Genomic DNA, 24,331 nt, shown 5'->3' with positions numbered 1-24,331 from the left:
GGAGTTCAAGACCAGCCTGGCCAACATGGTGAAACCCCATCTCCGCTAAAAATACAAAAGTTAGCCCAATGTGGTGGCAGACGCCTTTAATCCAAGCTACTGGGGAGGCTGAGGCAGGAGAAATGCTTAAACTTAGGAGGCGGAGGTTGCAGTGAGCCAAGATTGGGCCACTGCACTCTAGCCTGAGTGGGACTCCATCTCAAAAAAAAAAAGAATAAGATCATGTCCTTTGCAGCAACTTGGATGGATCTGGAGGCCATTATCCCAAACAAACTAACACAGGAATAGAAAACCAAATACTGCATGTTCTCACATATAAGTGAGAGGTAAACACTGAGAACGTGTGTACACCAAGAAGGGAACATTAACATTGGGGACTGCTGGAGGGTGGAGGATGGGAGGAGGGTGAGGATCAGCAGAACTACCTCTTGGATGTTATGTTCATTATCTGGGTGACAAAATAATCTGTACACCAAACCCCTGTAACATGCAATTTACCTATGTAACAAACCTGCACATGTACCCCTGAACCTAAAAGTAAAAAAAAAAAAAAAAAAAAAAAAGGACAAGTTTCCTGTAAAAACAAGCCTCTTAGAATTAAAATACTTTACTCTGAATTAAGTTATCATTAGCAGCAATAAATTATTGATTAGGCCAACATATATAATGCGTATGTTGATATGCAAAGTAAACTTTTGTTGAAAATGCATTTCTTTTTTTTTTTTTTTTTTGAAACAGAGTTTCGCTCTTGTTACCCAGGCTGGAGTGCAATGGCACGATCTCGGCTCACCGCAACCTCCGCCTCCTGGGTTCAGGCAATTCTCCTGCCTCAGCCTCCTGAGTAGCTGGGATTACAGGCACGTGCCACCATGCCCAGCTAATTTTTTGTATTTTTAGTAGAGACGGGGTTTCACCATGTTGACCAGGTTGGTCTCGATCTCTCGACCTCGTGATCCACCCGCCTCAGCCTCCCAAAGTGCTGGGATTACAGGCTTGAGCCACCGCGCCCGGCCAAAAATGCATTTCTTAATGAGATAAAAAGTAGAGGCATGTAGATAAACAATGCATGTACATTTTGCCTGCAGGGTGTTTGGAGATCTGATTCTGTTCTTTCAATCCTTAGTGTTCCATTGGCCTTATATTGTGTTTTTCTACCCTCTGTATTGAAAATTGAATCGTAATACTGTTTAATAAAACCTTACGGCCAGTGGTTCAGGCTTGTAATCCCAGCACTTTGGGAGGCCAAGGCAGGCAGATGACTTGAGGCCGGGAGTTTGAGACCAGCCTGGCCAACATGATGAAACCCTGTCTCTACTAAAAAAAGAAAAAATACAAAAATTAGCTGGGAATGATGGCACATGCCTCTAATCCCAGCTACTCGGAGGCTGAGGTATTAGAATCGAACTTGCGAGGCGGAGGTTGCGGTGAGCCGAGATCGCATTCCAGCCTGGTCAGTAGTGAAACTCTGTCATGGGGAAAAAAAGAAACACACCTTATATGGAAACACTTTGTTTTAATACGTTGTAGACATTGCTCTTACCAACTAGGTAGTATATAGTTTGTTGAGGTTTGAAGTTATTTCAGCTGGGGGACATTTTGTTTTTAATTAGGACAGTTTGGCGTTTTTCAGAATTTTCTTGTCAAATCACTAGAGAAGGGGGTTCCAAGATAAAATAAATTTAGGATAGGTGTAGGTAATAGAAAATTACTTAGGATTTTTCAGAGCCTTTTAATGTGATAATATACACTGTGAATCTCTGCTGGAATGGAGATTGTTAAGTTTATGGTATTTACTAAAATTACTTCCTCATAAAAACTCCTCTAGTTCATGTCTTAGGAATAGTGTTTGTAGAATGCATTTTGGAAAATTTGGGATGGTTTTTTTTTTTTTTTTTTTTTTGGAGACGGAGTTTCGCTCTTGTTACCCAGGCTGGAGTGCAATGGCGCGATCTCGGCTCACCGCAACCTCCGCCTCCTGGGTTCAGGCAATTCTCCTGCCTCCTGCCTCAGCCTCCTGAGTAGCTGGGATTACAGGCACGTGCCACCATGCCCAGCTAATGTTTTGTATTTTGTAGAGACGGGGTTTCACCATGTTCACCACGATGGTCTTGATCTCTCGACCTCGTGATCCACCCGCCTTGGCCTCCCAAAGTGCTGGGATTACAGGCTTGAGCCACCGCGCCCGGGCTGGGATGGGTTTTTGCAGAGGCAGGCTTGTGTGTCCTTCTCTGCTTCTTCATATAGAGACTGAGAAATTAGAATGACTTCAAAGGGAATAGGAAGGGAGTAAATATTTTTCTCCATATTGTTAGAGAAAAGTAGTCTCTTCTGTGTCCCAAATGGATGTGCCTAGGCTAACATTAGTGCTCCCCTCATCCTATAAGGACCTGTGGGAACAGTGGGTATTCGATCTTACAGGTCACAGGTGAGAAAATAAGTTAAGAGAAGTTAGGAAACTTGACCGAGGTTGCGGAGCTAGTAAGTTTCAGAACCAAGATAGCAGTCTGACCTCCATGCTGGACAGACTTCCATGCTGTCCTGCAAATTAAGGAGCCGGGTCTTGCCTGGCACAGCGACCACCGGAGAAATCGTTAGTGCCATCTATTAGTATTTACTTTCTTAGCTATGTTGTTTTGCTGTTGCCGTTTTTCCTTAGGACTCTGAGTTATCCATATTTGAGGGAATGTAACATCTCAGAACTTACTCCAGAAAATTAGGTTCCCTTTTCTTACGGTCATGTAGCTCTCCCTTTGATTTTCATTTTATTTTGTCCCACGATTTTGCCTAAGTATGTGAAAATACTTTAACTTGCTTTCACCGGATTTTACATTTCTTGCCTTTTTTTTTTTTTTTGAAACAGAGTCTTGCTCTGCACCCAGGCTGGAGTGTAGTGGCGCGTTCGTGTTCTTGATTCACTGCAATCTCTGCCTTCTGGGTTCAAGCAATTCTTCTGCCTCAGCCTCCCGAGTAGCTGAGATTACAGGCACCTGCCACCACATACAGCTGTTTTTGTATTTTTTTTTTTTTAAGTAGAGACGGGGGTTTTGCCATGTTGGCCAGGCTGGTATCAAACTCCTGACCTCAGGTGATCCACTTGCCTTGGCATCTCAGAGTGTTGGGATTACAAGTGTGAGCCGTGCCATCCTCTCCTAACATTTTTTTTTTTTTTTTTGACACGGAGTTTCGCCCTTGTTACCCAGGCTGGAGTGCAATGGCGCTATCTCGGCTCACCGCAACCTCCGCCTCCTGGGCTCAGGCAATTCTCCTGCCTCAGCCTCCTGAGTAGCTGGGATTACAGGCACGCGCCACCATGTCCAGCTAATTTTTTGCACTTTTAGTAGAGACGGGGTTTCACCATGTTGACCAGGATGGTCTCGATCTCTCGACCTCGTGATCCACCCGCCTCGGCCTCCCAAAGTGCTGGGATTACAGGCTTGAGCCACCGCGCCCGGCCCTCTCCTAACATTTTAAATGTAGTTTTGTTTTGAGGACATAACCAGAATCTGGCAGTCTTTTAAAATTCTGATACAAAAATTATAGTTGACAGAACTCAATGGCAATGGAATTGGGGTATAGTTCAAGAACTTGGCATTTTAATAGAATTAAAACTCAAGGACAAATCTGCATCCTGGTCATTGTCACCATTTGCAGTAGTCGTCATAGTTTTACATAAATAATATTTTTGCTGTTATTAAAATTCAGAGGGAATATAAAACAAACCCATGCTTGAACTGAAATTAGACTCAAAACTTTAGAAAATGAAAAAAAAAACTTCTGGAAAAAAGATGTTTTCTTATTGGTGATAGGTCCTTGAATAACTGCCAGAAACCGCTTCTATAAATATCACTTGTCATTAATTTCACATACTGTCTCATGCCCTTATTAAATATTAGAGTATCTCTTAAGAACTTTAAAAAGATGTAGAGCCCTCCTGCTAGTTTCTTAATAAAGTTTTTGATGTTTATGCATTACAATGCTAGAATAGTAGCAATAACATTGTCTGTTACTTATATTTTAATAAAACTTTTATTTTCATATTAATATTTACATAAGCAAATATTGCCCTTTGATGCATAAACACTGCAGCAAATTCTTTCGACTAGACCCTGGCTTGGCCATAATAATAAACATTAGACAGTGAGATCTAAATTTAAAATGCTCCTTGCCATCTTCATCTGAGAGGGGGTCATTCAGTAACATGTTATTTAGCATGCCAGTATGCTGGTGAAAAACACAGATGCTGCTGTTCTAATATTAACTCCAAAGTTTCTGAGACACTGAAGTATATCTTACTATCTCAAACTTTCAAACTTGGTAGTTCTGAGTTGTCTGATCTTCAAATCATTCCCAAATTAACCAGGTTTCATTCTCGTGAGTCATGCCTGGGAAATATTCTGGGTACTATCTGATGGCTACGTCATATCATACTCTGTTTAGTCATGTTGCTTCGTGTGTCTTTTGGTGGTTGGCAGATTTTCATTTGGCTCTGCTGTTCTTTGATCGGTTGCCCATAAAAGCTTGAGTGCTTTCAATCTTAGTGTACTATTAATAAAATAAGCCAAAACAGAGGCGGTAGAACCGAACAAGGGAGGAAATACTAATCTGGGGTGTTAGCCTTAAGGTTCTATGCATTACCTCTGAGGGTCTCTAAAATAAAAAGCGGAAGAAATCTGTGCTGTTTCACTCTCTGTGTTCGGGGCAGATAACTTGAGGGCTGCAGAAATTATGCTGGTTCTTTTCCGTTCTCTCAGGGCCTCTTATACAGTTAAACTTTGAATTTGAAAACAGACACCATCATGCGGCTATTTCAGGTACTCTAGGAATCTCCACTGGGAAATACTGTTTTCCTCCTTAATTGAAAGATAAATTTAAAATGGAATAAAAACACAATGAATTATCATGTTTATTGAGTAATATACATGTTTGAAGATCTGAAATAAGTGTCAGATGTAATGGAAATTTTTGCTTTACTCCAGTAAATCAGGAGGAAATTCATCATCCAGTTTGGGTGACATAGTACCTAGTTCCAGAAAATCGACACCTCCATCGTCTGGTAAGTAGGTGATAAATGCCGAATCGTTCATACTGCAGTTCACGCCTGTCCCAGTCCTACCCAGTTTTGTGAATTTACATATACACTAAATCACTATGTTAACCCTACAGAAATTAGAAGGAATCGGAAGTAAGCATGCCCTTTTGGAGTTACAAACGATACGGGGAAGTGTTTTTTTCTGGCTTGAAAAGAAAAAAAAAGTATGTCAAAGCGTTTACATTGCTGTAGATGATCAAAGTGATGAATGTATTTAACTGGTTTTGTTTGTTTGTTTGTTGGGGTTTTTTTGAGACAGAGTCTCACTCTGTCACCTAGGCTGGAATGCAGTGGCATGATCTTGGCTCACTGCACCTCTGCCTCTAGGGCTCAAGCGATCCTCTCTCCTCAGATTCCCAAGTAGCTGAGACTACAGGTGCACACCGCTACGCCCAGCCAATTTTTGTATTTTTTGTAGAGATGGAGTTTCATGGTGTTGCTCAGGCTGGTCTCGAACTCTTGAGTTCAAGCAATCTACCTGCTTCAGCCTCCCAGAGCGGTAGGTGTACAGGCGTGAGCCACTGCACCCAGCCGTATTTAACCTTTAATCCCTAGTTCCTGTGATGGTGCTTTTTTATGGGCATTAAATGGTTGAATACTCACCAACAACCATAGCACAGTGTGAGATAGCATTAACATTAAATAGAAAGAAGGATAAAAACTATAGAAAGGTAAAGAACAGAGAAGGAAGTGAAGATAGAGGATTGGCCTGTCATGGGCTCTGCCGGAAAGGTTCTGTGGAAGACACAGACAGGAAGTAGAGAAAAAAGATGAAAATGTTCATGGAAAGAGTAACTACTATTTTCTTCATTTTTATTTACTTTTATTTATTTATTTTTTAATTTTTGCATTTTTTGAGACAAAGTCTCGCTCTGTCACCAGGCTGGAGTGCAATGGCGTGATCTCGGCTCACTGCAACCTCCTTCTCCTGGGTTCAAGCGATTCTCCTGCCTCAGTCTCCTGAGTAGCTGGGACTAAAGGCACGCGCCACCATGCCCAGCTAATTTTTGTATTTTTAGTAGGGACGGGGTTTCACCATGTTGGCCAGGATGGTCTCGATCTCCTGACCTTGTGATCCGCCCGCCTCAGCCTCCCAAAGTGCTGGGATTACAGGAGTCAGCCACTGCGCCCTGTTTTCTTTCCAAAGTGGTGGGTTCATCCTAATGGTTGCTTGATAAAACACAGCACACCTAGTTAAATATGAATTTCAGATATACAATAATTTATTAGTTTAAGTATCTATGACATGGGACAGACTTATACTAAAAATTTATGGAACATACTTATACTGAAGCATTGTTTTAAATTCAAATTTAACTGCACTTATATTTGCTAAATCTGGGAACTCTCTTATTCTGTGAAGAACTTGGAATTCTATATAAACAGGAGACCAGTGATTTGAATGGCAAAAAAGCCCACGATCAGTACCTTAGTTTGCTAAGAGAATTGTAATTGGGAATCAGAGTTGGACTGTACAGATTTGCTGCCAGGGCATTTCAGCAAAATGATACTGTGTGTGATTTCTAAAAGCTGGAAATGTGAAGAGATAAAAAGCAGAGAGTTGCACAACTGTGGCAAGATTAAGGACTAGTGACAGATGACTGATGTGCTTTAAGCACGAGATTTCCTTCTTACTAATAATCAGCTTCATTCCTCAATGTGGTGGCCTTTAGAGACCAATTAAGGACTCCTTAGCAAAAACTATAGGATTTTTCTTTTTCTTTTTTGTTTTTAGCAAAGGGGTCTCACTATGTTGCCCAGGCTGGTCTTGGAACTCCTGGGTTCAATAGTTCCTCCTCCTTAGCTTCCTAAACTGCTGGGATGACAGGCATGAACCGCCATGCCCAGCCATTAGCAAACTAAGGTACTGATCACGGGCTTTTTTTTTTTTTTTTTTGCATTTGAAACAATTGGCCTCCTGTTATATAGAATTCCGAGTTCTACAAAGAATATTGGACTTTTTAAGTAAGCAAAATCTGAGCACAATAAAGGAATTGCTTTAAGAAGCAAATTAATTTCAGAAACGACCTCCTTATAACTTGCAGCAAGCAATTCTAAGATGCTGAAAATTGAGTAAAAGAGTATGCATGAAATGAAAATTAAGGCCCCTGTAGGTATTATGTGAAGCTCATACCTTCCCTTGGTAATTAAGGAGTCCTTGAATGCACAGGGAAGGGAGGCCTATCCTGCTCCTTCTCAAATGTGTGAAGTTGCAGGGATTACTATATAAACCTTATACTCTTCTTATATATCTTAAAGATGATTTCAGTGATTCCTAGGGACTGCTACTAGGCTCTGAAATGGAAAAGACTGTGTCATATTGCAATAAAGCAGCAGTTCTGCCTGCAAATATCAGCCTCACTTCCTTCTGTATATCAGAAACATTCTTCCATTCCCTCCAGCCATATTGTAGCCCTCCAGCGGTTTTGGCAACACACATGCTCCTCAACTTACGATGGAGTTACACCCCAATAAACCCATCATACATGGAAAATATCATAACTCAAAATGCACTTCATATGTGGACAGACACAGTAAGAAGTTATAAGTTGAACCATCATGAGTTCAGATGTTCTTTGACTTCCAATGAGGTTATGTCCTGAAAAATTCTATTAAACTTGAATAATCTTAAGTTGAACTCTTGTATGTCAAGGACCATCTATATAATGAAAGGAGGCACATGCACTTTGAAAAACAAGTTAGTATATATGTAAAATAACACTGCCAGGCACCAAGGATCACGCCTGTAATCCAGCACTCTGGGAGGCCAAGGCGGTAGATCATGAGGTCAGGAGTTCGAGACCAGCCTGGCCAATATGGTGAAACCTCATCTCTACTAAAAATATAAAAATTAGCCAGGCATGGTGGCACTTGCTTATAATCCCAGCTACTTGGGAGGCTGAGGCAGAAGAATCACTTGACCCCAGGAAGCGGAGGTTGCAGCAAACCAAGATCGTGCCACTGCACTCCAGCCTGGTGGACAGAGCAGGACTTTGTCTCAAAAAAAAAAAAATTCCATTTTGTAGACAGATGTTTGTCATTACTAAAAGTTCCACGAAGAGTTCAATATTTAAAAAGATGATTTACATGTTCACCAAGGTTTTATATAGAACATCAACTTTTGAATGACTTTTCTGAATACCAAGAGTACACTTGTGACTGAGTTAACTGGAGCTATAACCAACTACAAAATGTATATTAAGCATATCATGACTCTGAGATAATTTTCACATCAATGGCTCAGCTGATTGAAAGGAAAGCTTCAGAACGTTCTAGAGAGAAGTTCTCCCAATCTACCTCCAGGGACAACCACTCAGCTAGAAGTGTGGATGGGTCTGGAATGATGATTTTCATCTTGTTTCCCAGAGGTCTCATCTACTACTGCGCTCACCCATTGCCAGACCAAAGAATATAAGTATCAGCTGGGCACAGTGCCTCATGCCTGTAATCCCAGCAATCTGGGAGGCTGAGGTGGGCAGATCACAAGGTCAGGAGTTCAAAACCAGCCTGACCCATATGGTAAAACCCCGTCTCTAATAAAAATTAAAAAATTAGCCAGGAGTGGTGGCATGTGCCTGTTGTCCTAGCTACTTAGGAGGCTAAGGCAGGAGAATCACTTGAACCTGGGAGATGGAGGTTGCAGTGAGCCAAAGTCATGCCACTGTACTCTAGCCTGGGTGACAGAGCAAGACTCTGTCTCAAAACAAAAAATATATATAAGTATCTGCCTAAAGTATATATACCTGGATGCTCTCAAGAACTTGGAAAATTTTCCACTTGACTTCTGGGTCATGGGATCATGGCTAGTTGCGCAACACATATATCACACCCACACATGTGTGTGTACGTATGTCTCAACTCCAAGCTCTGCTTCACGTGACCCAAGCTTTTAAGGTTAAACTAAAAGTAAAATTTCAAAAACATTTTCTCGGTGCTGTGGCTCATGCTTGTAATCCCAGCACTTTGGGAGGCTGAGGCAGGAGGATCACTTGAGCCTGGAAGTTCAAGACCAGCCTGGACAACATAGTGAGACCCCTTTACACACACACACACACACACACACACACACAAATTACTGGGTATGGTGGTGTACACCTGTAGTCCCAGCTACTTGGGAGGCTGAGGTAGGAGGATCACTTGAGTCCCTGAGGCTGAGGCTGCAGTTAGCCATGATTATGTCACTGCACTCCAGCCTGGGCAACAGAAGGAGACTCTGTCTCCAATAAATAAATAAATCGAAAAAAATGTTTCCAGGGCTCTCTACCAATAATAATAATATATGCATGCTAGTGAGGAAGAATGAGACTTTTCAAATATATCAGTGTAGCTCTTTCCAAGTGAATACTAATGTTTGCTAAAGTATGGAAATACAAGTATGAAATTTTAAAAGGGTAACATCTCTCATTAAAAGGAGAACCATCTGAGTCTAATAAAATACATGTAGCTGAACAGATGTCAAAATGCTTCTTAACTGTCTTGGTAAGTTTCTTTAATATGTTTTGGAAGTGACCATGTTTCAGAATTCTTTGTATTTCAGAATGAATCCAGATGCTTTTAGACTTGAGTTAACCAAATGTCAGAACTAGTAAATTAGAAAGTTCTCAATTTGGGATTTCCAGCCCTCATGTCCAGATATAGGTAAATGTCAAACCTGACTCAGGCTATGTGTGTAGAAATTCAAACACCTGGGCAGGGTTGCAGCCAAAGATGTATGCATTTCCACTCATTCTTTCTTTATTTTTTTGAGATGGAGTCTTACTGTCACCCAGGCTGGAGTGTAGTGGCCTGATCTTGGCTCACTGCAACCTCCGCCTCCTGAGTTCAAGCAGTTTTCCCACCTTGCCCTCCCAAGTAGCTGGAATTACAGGCACCAGCCACCACACCCAGCTAATTTTTATATTTTTAGTAGAGATGGGGTTTCACCATGTTGGCCAGGCTGATCTCAAACTCCTGACCTCAGGTGATCTGCCTGCCTCGCCTCCCAAAGTGCTGGAATCACAGGCATGAGCCACCACGCCCAGCCTCACTCTTTCGTGAAAAAATAAAAATACACGTGATGATCTCAGCATGCTAGATTCAGTGGGCAAATCACAAAATCCAACTCATGAACTTGAACATCCCAGGGTCCCATAAATTCTGACATCCACCTGGTTATCTTCTTTTTCTTTTGCTTTTTTTTAATTTTTTTTTTTTTTTTTTTGCTTTTGATTAAATGAAAGTTCAACTCCACCAACTGGGTATATTCAATTTCAGAAAAGCCCTCAAAGGCTACTGCCCCTTGAATGTGGTCTTTACAAGCCGGATAAAAGATGAGAAAGATAAAACGTATGGGAACTTGCCACCAGAAAGGAAACTGACTTGATTTTAGTTAGCATGTATTGTAGGAGTAATGAAATACTGACCCAGATCTTGCCCTTCATATCCAGGAAAGTGCGAACAACATGCTTCTTGAGTTGAGAGCTGAGGAAAACCATTCCTGAAGACTTTTGTGACTGTTTCCTGGCTTATGCCATTCAATAAGCTCCATAAGGAAACTTTCCTGTATGAGAAAAGGCTTAGCTATAGGATGGTATAAAAGTTAGCATTGGTTATACCCTTAGGCACATTGTATATTTTCCCTACACACCACATGCTAAACCTTTTAGAACATCAGTATGCATAGATGGGGCAAAGAGACAGACATACTATGTAAGCCTACCTATTACTAGCTTCCTTCGATAGAAAATCATACCTCCTGCATTATGCAAGCAATAGCTGATAGTTGTGATACTGTACAATCAATGGCGGGAATTCATTCCATCACAGTGAAAAGAATAATTAAATAAGAGATCCTAGTTGGCCGGGCCCGGTGGCTTACGCCTGTAATTCCAGCACTTTGGGTGGCTGAGATGGGTGGATCACGAGGTTGGGAGTTTGAGACCAGCCTGGCCAGCATGCTGAAACCCCATCTCTACTAAAAATACAAAAATTAGCAGGGCGTGGTGGCACATGCCTGTAATCCCAGCTCCTTGGGAGGCTGAGGCAGGAGAATCACTTGAACCCAGGAAGCAGAGATTGCAGTGAGCCGAGATTGTGCCATTGCACTGCAGCCTGGGTGATGAGAGCAAGACACTCTCTCAAAAAAAAGAAAAAAAAAAAAAAAAAAAAATCCTAGTTTTCAAAAGGCTGGTTCATTTAATATCCATACCAAGATCAAAACTAAAAAATAATGTGATGCCTGTCACATGACCTCCCATCCTTTGAAAAGTTAGAGGAAGCTGTTGTGAGCAGTTCAGCTTATATTTCACAGGGAATGGTAGCTGTATTGTAACACCATGCTGTTATTTCAAAGTAGTAATTTGTTCCTTCCTTCAATCTAAACGTACTGTGGTTTTTGTTAGAGAGCTAACATGTATAATATGATGCTTTCCTGGGGTGAGTAAATTTTTTTCTTCTCCTTGACCAATTCTTAACCATAGAAAGATTTTTTAGCTAGCTCAGCTCCACGATGTCATCTTGAATCCTGACACCAGGGACATGACCCCGTTCCAAGAAGTGAAGGGAACGGAAAAAGAGTACCCAGATTGAGAAGGGACTTCACCGGGATGGGCAATGTGGTATAGGGAGTGTTACAGATTCACGTAGGCAGGTGGAGTCATTCTGAATCCTGGTTCTGCCAATTTTTTTCCAAGATCAAGTCCCTTAAACTTTTGAGTTTTTTAATCTTAAAAATAAGAGCATTGAAGTTGATCTTTAAAATACTTCCAACTCTGATTCTGCAGTTGATAAAATTCTGTAGCTCTTTCAATTGTACTTGGAAGCATTTTGTAAAGTCTGAAGTGAGATTATGCATCTTTTTTTCTTGTAACACATTTTAAGTCCTCTATTTTCAGGTGGAACAATGGGAAAAGTAAAAGCGTGCCATGCAACAAAGCTAACCCTTCGTTTTACAGATGAGGAAGCCAGCGCATATCCTCTGGGGTCCTCGTGCCCTTCCACTCTGCCGCTTCTGTTAAACCCAGTGGCTTCGCATAAGTCACCAGAAGTCTTTCAATGTCATTTTATCAGACTGATTTCATTCGGATATCTTGGGACCCAGTGTTTTCCCATTAGTCTTCATCAGGCCTAAAATCATTTTAATCCTGTCCTTCCTGGAGCCCCCCTTGAATCATTTGCCTTGTGTATGACTGGGTTGATAATTTTCCATTCTCTCTTTCTCTCAAATGTCTGTTGCAATTTTAGTGAAACTTTTCATACTGCCCTTATTTTTACATAAACTCGGCAAAAGGAGGCACATTGTATTATTGGTACAAATGTAATTGCGGTTTCGGACCATGGATTTTAAATCATAACTAGGCTGAAATACATCTTTATTAATCAAAATAGGGACCATTATAATGAACACATTTTTGCCAATGAGAAATAAGTTTGTTTATTCCTATAGCATAAAAATCCGTGCTTTGGGATTTGACAAACTCTTGGAAAGTATTTTCTGCACCCTGCTGATTGTGGAAGCGTTTTCCCTGCAACAAGTTGTTGAGGTGCTTGAAGAAGTGGTAGTCGGTTGGAGAGGTCGGGTGAATGTGGCAGATGAGGCAAAACTTCATAGTCCAATTCATTCGACTTCCGAAGTGCCGGCTGCGTGATGTGTGGTCAGGCATTGTTGAGGAGAAAAACTGGGCCCTTTTTGTTGACCGGCGCCGGCTGCAGGCGCTGCAGTTTTCGGTGCAAATGTTATCAATCTGCCGAACATACTTCTCAGATGGCATATTTTCGCTGAGATTCAGAGAGCTGCGGTGGATCAGACCAGCAGCAGACCACCCAACAGTGACCGTGACCTTTTTTGGTGGAAGTTTGGCTTTGGGAGGTGCTTTGGAGCCCCTCAGTCCATCAGCTGAGCTGGTCGTCACCAGTTGTCATATAAAATCCACTTTTCGTTGCACGTCACAATCTGATGGATAAATGGTTCACTGTTGTTACATAGAATAAGAGAAGACGACGCTTCCAAACAATGATTTTTTTTTTTTTTTATTCTCACTCGGCTCATGGGGCGCCCACTTATTGAGCTTTTCCACCTTTCCAATTTGCTTCAAATGCCGAACCACCGTAGAACGGTCCACGTTGAGTTCTTCAGCATCTTCTCTTGTAGTTGTAAGAGAATCAGCTTTGATGATGGCTCTCCAGTGGCCAGCACTATGCTCCTTGTCTTCACGGCTCTTACCTCCTTTGCAAAGCTTCTTGAACCACCACCGCACTGCGCGTTCATGAGCAGTTCCTGGGCCAAACGCGCTGCTGATGTTGCAAGTCGTCTCCACTGCTTTCCAACCCATTTTGAACTCGAATAAGAGAATCACTCAGATTTGGTTTTTGTCTAACGTCATTTCCATAGTCTAAAATAAACATAAACAGCAAGTAATATCATTAGCAAAAAAGCATAAAGTGAGAAATGCCCCCTACAATGATATATAACGTAACCACATTTATTTGAGAATGTATTCCAGTAGCAAACAGCTAATTCCAACAATGCAAAAACCGCAATTACTTTTGCACTCACATACAATAAAAGTTTTCAAAGTAGTTGCTTGTTATCTCAAAGCTGGTTTAAGATATTATAAGATATGTAGTCAAATGTTCTGTGCTGCACTTTTATACAGTTGATACGGAGAATATCAACATTACATTTGAAACTACAGATATAAAATGTTTCTCTTAAAATATTCAAGTGTTCTAGCATGAAACTGATTAATCCAAGCAGCTTATATAAGGGTATCTTTCAGTTTTGTTAGATTTGATTACATTGCATTCTTAACATGCTTTACCTTTAAATTTTATTTTCTTTGCGTACTGTTTTAAACATTCATGATAGTTTTATTTATTTTTTTTACTATGGTTAGTTTTATTTGCTTTCATTTTATTTTCTTTATAACTGATTTTTCCTCTCCTGTCCACCTGATGATTTTTGAATTGTTTGTCTGTATATAGCTGTAGACATAGATGCTACTGGCTTAGATGCAGAAGAAAATGATATTCCAGCAAACCACCGCTCCCCTAAACCCAGTGCAAACAGTGTAACGTCACCCCACTCCAAAGAGAAAAGAATGCCCTTCTTTAAGAAGGTAACATGAACTTCCGAGCTCCCATTGTCCACCTGCTGAAGTGCACTGTGTCACATTTCTAGTCCTGTTGACTGTCTGCGTCCTTTGACAAGCCAATAACGTGCATGCTCTGTTATTTGTTTCCTTTCCATGCTGCTGTAGCTAAGCAGAAGCAGAAATCGGTAAGTTTACATTGACATAAGCTGTGTTTATCCTGCCACTGGCATCATTAGCATTAATTCCCACAGTTGTATGAAATACAATCATTTCTGTCCCAAGCAAAGAACCTATCAACAGCTAATTGAGCTCATGCATTTCAAAGCAACTAAATTCAGGGAGTGACCTGTTAAAACACCATTACAGTACTTATCCTTTTTGATGGAATAATATCTACCACCAAGGGAATTTGTTTCAATATTCAAGGATGTCAAACACCGACAGCTCCATATAATGCACCTAAATTGTGCATGCTTATTCTGTCTGTCTGTCTGTCTTCCAGAAATTTAACTTATGATCAAGCATATTAAAGCAGTTATTAAATTCTGATTAATGATATCCAGATACGTAGCTTGTACTAAAAAAAAAAAAAAAAATTCAAGTTTTAATTTAGTCAGTATTTAAACTTCTAATCCACTAGGTGCAAAATCTGCAGATGAACAAGACCAGTGGAAAACTGCAGGCTTGTTTTGGCGGTTTACTGTGAGTTTTTCCTATTGTCATATATAAATATTCTCCCAATGTTCTTGCCTTCTCCATCAGTCAGATTTCAGCATCTCACCCGTTGGGCAGTGCAGCCGGTGGTCACGCGTAGAGCGTTTGCCATTGGCCGCCCAAGATGCTGCACAGTAAGGCTCCTTGTCCCCTAAATGGAAACCGTAAGGTATTCTCAAGCTCTCGTCACTTCAGACAAAGCCTATTTCCTCTTACCCATTTTGTAGCTGTGAAGCATTATTTTTTAAAGACCACTACCATCCCCCACAAATTTCCCTTTTTTTTCTTCCTCTTTTACCCATCAGTTTCCACAGCCACCATGCTGTCTTTTAGAACCATACTCATGTTGCCAAGTCTGGCAAAATCATGGATATATTCTCACACACAGATGTGAAGTCAAGTCTTTCCTCGATCTCCTAACTCTCCAAACAAGTATTTTGGTTTGTGGAGGAACTCTAAAGTCATTAATGAGGTGTCGGATACTGAACTGTAAAGTTAGGTTTTTTGCATCAATTATGATTACTTTAGTAAGGGAAAACTTCAGCACTCCAGGCAAAAATTAATAACACTTAGATTTTTGTGTTAACACACAAAGCCTCAGCTTGATGTTCATCTACAACAGTGGGCCCATCTCTCAGGTCCGATCTTGTTATAGCTAAAGCTTGCAGCCAAGTGACTCACAGTATCCATCATTTAGAAGCTTAAAAAATAGACGTCGGGCCAGGCGTGGTGGCTCAAACCTGTAATCCCAGCACTTTGGGAGGCCGAGGCAGGTGGATCACGAGGTCAAGAGATCGAGACCATCCTGGTCAACATGGTGAAACCCCGTCTCTACTAAAAATACAAAAAATTAGCTGGGCAGGTTGGCGCGTGCCTGTAATCCCAGCTACTCAGGAGGCTGAGGCAGGAGAACTGCTTGAATCTGGGAGGCGGAAGTTGCGGTGAGCCGAGATCGCGCCATTGCACTCCAGCCTGGGTAACAAGAGCGAAACTCCATCTCAAAAAAAAAAAAAAAAAAAAAAAAAATAGACATCGCTAAGACATTCTGGACTTGACAGAGCAGGAGCGTGAACTAAAGCCATGTTCGTCAGGATAGGTTTTTGAAGTTTTCCTACCTTATAATTCTAAAACTTTAAAAATGTTGATCACAGTTTTTTCACTAAATAATTCAAGTAGCCAGGGCCTGATGGCTCACACCTGTAATCCCAGCACTTTGGGAGCCTGAGGCAGGTGGATCACCTGAGGTCAGGAGTTTGAGACCAGTCCGGCCAATATGGTGAAACGATGTCTCTGCTAGAAATACAAAAAATTAGCCCAGTGTGGTGGCAGGCGCCTGTAGTCCCAGCTACTTGGGAGGTTGAGGCAGAAGAATTGCTTGAACCTGGAAGGTGGAAATTGCAGTGAGTCAAGATAGTGCCACTGCACTCCAGCCTGGGCAACAGAGCTGATTACTCTGTCCCAGAAAAAAAAAATAGGGTTAATAGGAAAGAGTAGATAAAAATGATGGTGTCATTCTCTATAAAGCACAAAGCACCAATATTCCATCAAATAAGGTAATTTCTGTAGCTACCCCATTGATGAAGAAGCTGACTGATTACCAGCAATGGGTGACCCTTTGATAGTTGGCAGTTATAGATCAAAGGAGCCAAAGACCTATCAAACACTGGGCCACTTCAGAATTAAAGTCTTGAGGTAAAATTTCTTGGTAGCTGTTACTAAAATGCAGAAAATTTACATGACTGATTTCAACAGTGGAAAAGGTGTTCTTATACTGCATGGTTATAAGGACTTGGCTTCTAAACATTTTCAGTATGATCCCAGGTGGTATAAATGAAATAATTTAAGAAATATGCTTATGATGCCTTCGGCACTGGTATTCATTCTTCTTATGTTACTGATAATGTGGTTAACGTCAATCTAGGATTCAAAGACGAAACAACCTGAGATTCAATGAGAAGATCGTTTTGTGTTTTAGGTTGCTTTTAGAGTGGTGCTTGTGTGGCATGTGTGCTATCACTGTATTATGTTTGTCTTTTTTTTTTTTTCTGTTAAAAAATGTATTCTACTTTGTGTCAGTTAAAATTAATTCTGAATGCTAGGTGAAATTTTAGGCAGTGAAATTTAACAGCACAGTCAGGGTAATATTTTTCTCCCCTCTGATTGTATCATCTCTGACTACTGGTGAAATCTCAGATGGAAGCCTTTGAATTTGAAATGCTTTTTAATTTTCCCCTGAGGCAATGTGAGTTCAAATGAAGCCAGAAAAGTTTGTAATGGGCAATTTTAAGCAACAATAAAATGTTCTTGAGTGATGGGCAGATGCAAAAATGGCATTCATATTTGCGCATCAGTGTATCTAATTCTTAAAATTGCTTAAAGAACATTTTTCTGTTGGTGTGTGTGATTCTCAAGTTATATTTTTTGACACTCCTTAACCAGAAAGATTCATACAGCAATGATTTGCTTATCCCAGTGTCTAAGGCCATATTTCTCTTCTGCATTTTTTAAAATAAGTCATTCTTGGGTCAGTTTAATATTTTATGTTATCAAAAGAGCCAACTTTAATATAAACCAATTAGCTGTTAACTAATTTTTTGAAAAATGTTATTTAACCATTTTATTTGAAGCAATTAAGCTAAAAAGTGTTGATAGTTTTAGAAATTGCTACAAAATGTGGCTCTTTCCCTACCCTTCTTAAAAAGAAATAAATTATTGCAGAAAGACGTCAATTAGTTATCTAACAGAAACACTACTGAAACTAATTTTGAGAATCATATTAGATATGCACACTGATAATGAACCTTCTGAGTCTACTATAGCATGGTTGAGTATATTATAGTCACCTTCCCTTGAAGGCATATAAACCTTACCTTTGAAGTACCCAGGTATAAAAACTAAAAAATCTGAAAGCATTAATCACCAAGCTGTGAGCAGTAATCTAGTAATCATGATTACTGTTTACTAGAATAAGCATGGATGCTCATTTAAACTTTCACAGTAAAATAGAATTTCGACAACAGTGAGAGTTGGAATATTTTGAGATTAGGTAAAAAGTATTGGTAGTGAGCGTTAACACATTTTGAAATTAGGTTTTACACAGGTAAGAAAAACACCTAACATGCAAAGGTAATGAAATCTTTCTTTTCTCTGTAATTAACCACATTAGGTCTAATCCTTACAGCTCTGTAGAAAATTCAAATACATCCGAAAAGCAATATTAACTTCTCGTCAAGCCTAAGACACCTATCTTGCATGAGGCATGTTTCTCTTGGTTCTATCATCTCGTTTTTGTTCAAAAGCAGCATCTCTTGGTTTAGGAACTAATAGGTCAGTAGCATTTCTTGAGATAAGCAAGAAACACGTAGACAACAGTAACTTGAAACTTTAGGAAAGTGAACCCATCAGCCTTCGTTTGGGTTTATGTAGAAAAGGGGCAAGTAGAAAAAAAAAAAGTGCCTGGAAAGTCAGTGCCTCATATTACAGAGTTCAGAAAGAGTGCTTTATACATCAAGTATTTATGTTCCACCTGCCTGTGAGATGTCTAAAGCGTCTCCTCTCTCTGCAGACAGAGCACACTCCTCCATATGATGTGGTACCTTCCATGCGACCGGTGGTCCTGGTGGGCCCTTCTCTGAAGGGCTACGAGGTGAGTAGCAGCCTTCCACAGAACACTTGACTTCTGCATCTTGAACTCCTTTGTGACTCCGCCTCCTGTTCCTGACCCTCTCTCTGAATTCCGCAGCTGAAAGAGCCAAATTTAGAGCTTAAAGAGCTCATAGCAGCAAAGCATGTTGTGCTTCAAGCTGTGGTCTACACTGCTTCATCCTTTTTCTGTTTTGTTTACCTGGCTGTTGCTTTGAAGATTTCTGCTAGTTGCAATGTACTAAGTCCAAGAAATAGTGTCAAATGGAGACCGACTAAAAGCACTTGCAATGTGATTTGTCAGTAGCACATCATCATGATAAGTTCAGCTCAATTGTCATTGCATCAGAACTCAGAAGCAGAAAAATGCAGCATCCTCACACCACCTCTTTTTTCCAAATACGAAGCTCGGGTTTTCAGGCATTCCTGAGAGACGTAAAACTGTTTTATTGATGTTTTTTGTCGTATCTTAATTTATTCCTTGCTCAATTGCAGGTCACAGATATGATGCAAAAAGCGTTGTTTGATTTTTTAAAACACAGATTTGAAGGGCGGTGAGTATTTCAGCATACTGGGTTTTGTGGATTTTGTCTTAAAGATGGCAAAATCCTGGTGGGACGGGCATGTGATTCCAAGAGAAAACTGCTCTCTGATATCTACATGATGATGGGAAATGTTTCCCTCAATTTAATCTGATTCAATCAATATTTGTCATATTTGCTTTGTACATCCCTAACCCTTGATGTCCAGTTCTTGTACCCATAAGCCGACCTTGGGCATGACTCCATTGGCCAGTCTCACCCTTAGTTCATGGTCAGCTGGCCCCCTATTGCTGCCCAGACATCGCACTAAATATCCCTCTTCCATTCACTTTTCCCCAAAGACTTGTGTGCCATCTCCCCCTCTTTAAGCCTCTGATAACCCTCTCTCATCTCACGCTTCCCCAGTGAACTTGCTTCCCTGTGTCATTGAAAAAATAGAGGCAAATGGAGAATACCCAGGCATTTCCATAACCCCGCCTGTGGAGCTGCGTGTTTGCCTGGATGCTCTGCTTTATCTTCCATTACTGTGTTCCCAGCAAGGGCCAACCCACCCATGTGGGCACTGGCTGTCACTCCCCATCCCCACTCCGCTAGAAGTATCCACACACAGCATAATTATCCTTTGCTCTCTCCTCATCAGTATTTGCCATTCTAATGGAAATTCCATCAGCATGTAAAAATGCTACTTCCCCTTACATAGGACCTCATATTCCTCTAGGTATCTCATTTATCTTTTCTTTACAAGAAGATTCCTTATAATAATTGTGTTTACTTGCTTTCCTTCCACTTTCTTTAGCCTACCCCAGTTATGTTTTCACCCACACCACTCAACTAAACTAGTCATGTCAAGATCACCAGTGACCTTCCCATTGCTAATCCGGGGATAAATTTTCAGCTCCAATCTTACTTAACCATGAGCAATAGTTGACGTGGTGGATTATTCCATCTTCTCTGAAGAACTTTATTCGCTTGGTTTCTGGAAGCGCACTTTTCCGGTTTTCCTTCTATTACACGGACCACTCCTTTGTCTCCTTTGCTGATTCTTCCTCATCAACTGGAAATCTTGGGCAGCACAGGGCTAAGCTCTTTGATGTCTTTTATTTACATTCCTTTAATAATTTCATTCAGTGTCAGATTTTTTAATTCCAGTCCTTTGCCAGTCTTTCCTCTAAATTCTAGACCCATGTATCCAACTGCCTATTCAGTATCACTACTCAGATGTCTAATGGACTTTACAAACATAACCTCCCCCAAAACCTACCCCTCCCGTGGTCTTCCCTATCTCAATTAATGGCTTCTTCGTCTTTCAGTCTGTATTTACAGCCACTCCTTATCACTCGAGTTAGTGCCTGGGCTCAGCCTCTTGTCGGATCAGCAGTGGCATTAGATTCTCATAGGAGCACAAACCCTACTGTAAACTGTGCATGCACATCATCTGGGTTACGAGCTCCTCATGAGAGTCTAAGGCCTGGTTATCTATCACTGTCTCCCATTATCCCCAGCAGGGACCCTCTAGTTGTAGAAAAACAAGCTCCCACTGATTGTACATTTTGGTGAGCTGAATAATTATTTCATTATATATTCCAGTGTAATAATAATAGAAACAACGTGCACAATAAATGTAATGTGCTTGAATCATCCCAGAACCATCTCCCCACTCCCACCGAACTGGTCCATGGAAAAATTCTTTCACAAAACTGGTTCCTGGTGCCAAAATGGTTGGGGACTGCTGCAATAGATAGTATTTGTTGGTTTCAAGATTCTTTTAGATTTCTTAATATAGTACTTTGTTTCTAGACCACACCTATTACTACAACCATTTTTAATTTATATTGAATTTTGGTAGAGGAGGCAAGGGCAGGAGGGAAACTTTTATAGGAGGACAAGTATTGTTAGTAAGTCATCAAGCAATCTGGGTGTGGTGGCTCATGCCTATAATCCCAGCACTTTGGGAGGCCAAGGTAAGCGGATCACAAGGTCAGGAGTTCAAGATCAGCCTGGCCAACATGGTGAAACCCTGTCTCTATTAAAAATACAAAAATTAGATGGGCATGGTGGTGGGCACCTATGGTTCCATCAACTCGGGAGGCTGAGGCAGGAGAGTCACTAGAACCCGGGAGGCACAGGTTGCAGTGAGCTGAGATCCCACTGTACTCCAGCCTGGGCGACACAGCGGGGCGTGTCTCCAAAAAAAAAAAAAAGTAAGTGATCAGGCAAAGGACTGAAAGGAGAGAATGAGGAAAACAGAAACTATTTTAAGTTTCAAGGTATGAAAAGAGTTTATGATCAAGGTCTTTATAACCAAATACCCCTAGTTAGATTTTTAAAAAATTTTCTATAACTTTACAAAATATTTTTTAGTTTGTGCCAGGAGAACAGAATCTTTAGCTGTTTTGTATCATACTTTAGCACTGGCCAAGTATGAAAGGCATACCTCCAATCTGCTCCATTTAGTTTTTGTTTCTCTATTCTTGGCTCTGTCATTTATCACAAGTTGGAATTGTGAACACTCCAAAAATTCTGCTAACAAAGGCACCGTGTTTTCCATGCCTGAGTTAACCCACTGCACTGTCCTAAATGCCAACGATGGGGAGATGGGATGGACTTTCCTGGATTACTACTTATATTTAAACCTGAGTCAGTTTTGAATTTGGAAGACACATTCCAGCCAGAGAGGGTGTACCTTGGACCCATGTTCAAGTGTATCAGCCACCCAAATTGGTTTTATTTAAGAAACAGATAAACAAAATATCTTAATGTATCTATTATTTCTAGCCAGAAGTATTTTCCTTATGGTTTAATTAATAGACTTGCCTTGGCTCATCTTGACTTACAGAGCTGGGGATCAATTTTCTAGACCTGTTGTCACCAATTAACAGTCCTCAGAGGAAGAAACAGAGTCCATAGGCAGAATTTAAAAGCCATGTAAAAATTTAACACTTTTACCCATGGCAGGACATCTACAGTAACTGAATTATTGAATGTTTTTGCCTTTGGCAAGGCAAGACAGCAGTAGAAGATGAAAAGTCATCAAAAGCATCAGGTGTGTATATACACATGACATTCTAAAAAAGAACAATGAATTATTCCTTAATCATCTGTTAAATAAGCTAAATTTATTTTTTGAAAAGTTTAAGCCCAAGAGGAGAAAATATGAAAGGAAATGTTAGTTATGAAAAAGGTTCTAGGTAGTCAATAATTCCTTTTCTTTTCTGAAACCCACTTAAATTCATTTGCAGAAGTACTGGGGGGTGGGGTGCTGTCAGAATCACGATTCTGGTTAAGTAGCATCAGCGTGTCAGATCAAAGAAATAAATCCTCCTCCTTCTGTTATGTGCAATAAAGTAGCCCATTTAAAACTGGATTCACAGTACCCAATTGTGTCATGTAAACAAAGCAATCTTCAGATTCACCTTGTAGGATGGTGACAGGTAAATTAACAAGGAAATTGAGAAAAAGAAGGAAAGCTACTACCTGGGATAAATTCAGGTTGCTATCTCCCCATCCCCTCCCCACACCACCCTGCCTTTCAGTGACTTGCAAAATGTCAGCAATCAGCCCTGAAGTGTTTGGAATGCATACTGAATTGCTATAGGGATAAATATACCATTGCCAGAATCTTCTGCAGGACAATCTTATTAGAAATCAGAATTCCTGGGCTGGGCGCAGTGACTCACACCTGTAGTCCCAGCACTTTGGGAGGCTGAAGCAGGCAGATCACTTGATGCCAGGAGTTTAAGACAAGCCTGGCCAACACGGTGAAACCGGTCTCTACTAAAAGTACAAGAATTAGTTGGGCACAGTGGTGGGCACCTGTAATCCTAGTTACTCAGGAGGCTGAGGCAGGAGAATCGCTTGAAGGAGGCAGAGGTTGCAGTGAGCCAAGGTTGTGCCACTGCACTGCAGCCTGGATGACAGAGTGAGAGACTCTATTAAAAAAAAAGAAAAAAAAAGTAAGCAAATGTTAAGAAGTTGTTTATCTCATGGAAACTATGAGGAAGATACACCAGAAAAATACACTGGGCTGGGCGCAGCAGTTCACACGTGTAGTCTCAGCACTTTAGGAGAACTGGTTGAGCTCAGAAGTTTGAGACCAGCCTGGGCAACATAGTGAGACCCTGTTTCTACTTAAAAAATTAGCTGGTTGTGGTGGCATGCACCTGTCATCCCAGCTACTTGGGAGGCTGAGCCAGTGGGGATCACTTGAGCCTAGGAGGTTGATGCTGCAGTGAGCTATAATCACACCCCTGTGCTCCAGCCTGGGTGACAGAATGAGACGCTGTCTCAAAAAAAAAAAAAAAAACCACACACACATTATGTGACATCGTTCATTTAATGATTATTTACAGTTACAATAAATATTAAACATGGAGCCAGCCAAAATTATAGTTTATTTGAATCTCTCTGGGATGTTCTAGCCTGCTGCAGTCTAGACCATTTCTGTGTTGAGTGTCATTCTGGAACATTCCTTGTTATTATCCCTGGGATTCCTTTTACCTTCCTTTCAGGCTGAAGCGCCTCTTTCCTAGAGGTCTTGATTTCTTTCAAACTCTACTGTCCTTTGAGTCAAAAACCTTCTCACTTCCCTAGGAAGAGTGTATCCACTTTTTTTCAATAGCCTGCATGTTTACAAACCTTTCTGTTTAATTGCTAGTTTAAATGGTTATGGAATTCTGATTGAAATAGTTTGCCCTCCAACTTTTAAAGGCTTTTTGCTCCATTACCTTCTGGCCTCCATTGTTGGTTTGAGAAGTACAACGCATTCTACTGCTTGATGCTTTGAGACATGCTTTTTCCTCCAAAAGCTTGTAGGTTTCTCTTTGTCCTTAGCGTGATGAAATTTATAAAAATATGTCTTGGTATGGATCTTTCAACTCTTGTGCTAGACCCTTTCAGTTTGAAAAATCAGACCCTTAATTCTATGATTACTTCTTTATTTCCTCTCCTCTGTCATCTTTATCTTTTTCTGAACTCTTCTAATTTGGAATTTGAACCTCTTGTTATTCTCCGCTTTTCTTACCTTTCTTCTGTCTTCCAACTGTCTTTTTTGTTGAATCCTTTAGAGATGTTACCTTACTTTTAACCCTTCTTTTGATTTTTTAAATTTCTATTACCATGTTTTTATTTTCAAAAGCTCTTAAATAGAAATTTGTTCTCGTTTCATAGACAAAACCATCTCTTAGCTTTTAACTATGAATAATTTTCACAGTTAATTTTTCTGTTTGTTTTGGTCTGTCATGTTAGAGGTTTTCTGAAGATGCCCGACAAACAGT

At 40.6% G+C, this 24,331-nt stretch overlaps 1 protein-coding gene across 9 annotated transcripts in view; it reads left to right on the top strand.

Moving 5' to 3' along the window:
• Positions 1-24,331, top strand: part of CACNB2 (calcium voltage-gated channel auxiliary subunit beta 2) — a 399,597-nt gene that overhangs the window by 356,197 nt on the left and 19,069 nt on the right. For 6 of the 9 annotated variants that reach the window (XM_003930650.4, XM_003930652.4, XM_074404962.1 and 3 more), the window contains 4 exons: positions 4,977-5,053; positions 14,051-14,184; positions 18,440-18,520; positions 19,012-19,070. In XM_003930650.4, the coding sequence (XP_003930699.1) occupies positions 4,977-5,053; positions 14,051-14,184; positions 18,440-18,520; positions 19,012-19,070 (351 nt within the window). Of the gene's footprint in view, positions 1-4,976; positions 5,054-14,050; positions 14,185-14,325; positions 14,346-14,800; positions 14,863-18,439; positions 18,521-19,011; positions 19,071-24,331 lie in introns of all 9 variants that reach the window. The other 3 variants (XM_010341201.3, XM_003930647.4, XM_003930654.4) reach the window with 2 other exon arrangements.

The sequence above is a fragment of the Saimiri boliviensis genome, chromosome 8 (genome assembly GCF_048565385.1).
Source record: "Saimiri boliviensis isolate mSaiBol1 chromosome 8, mSaiBol1.pri, whole genome shotgun sequence".
Taxonomy (NCBI): Eukaryota; Metazoa; Chordata; class Mammalia; order Primates; family Cebidae; genus Saimiri; species Saimiri boliviensis.
This window is presented reverse-complemented; position numbering and strand designations above follow the sequence as displayed.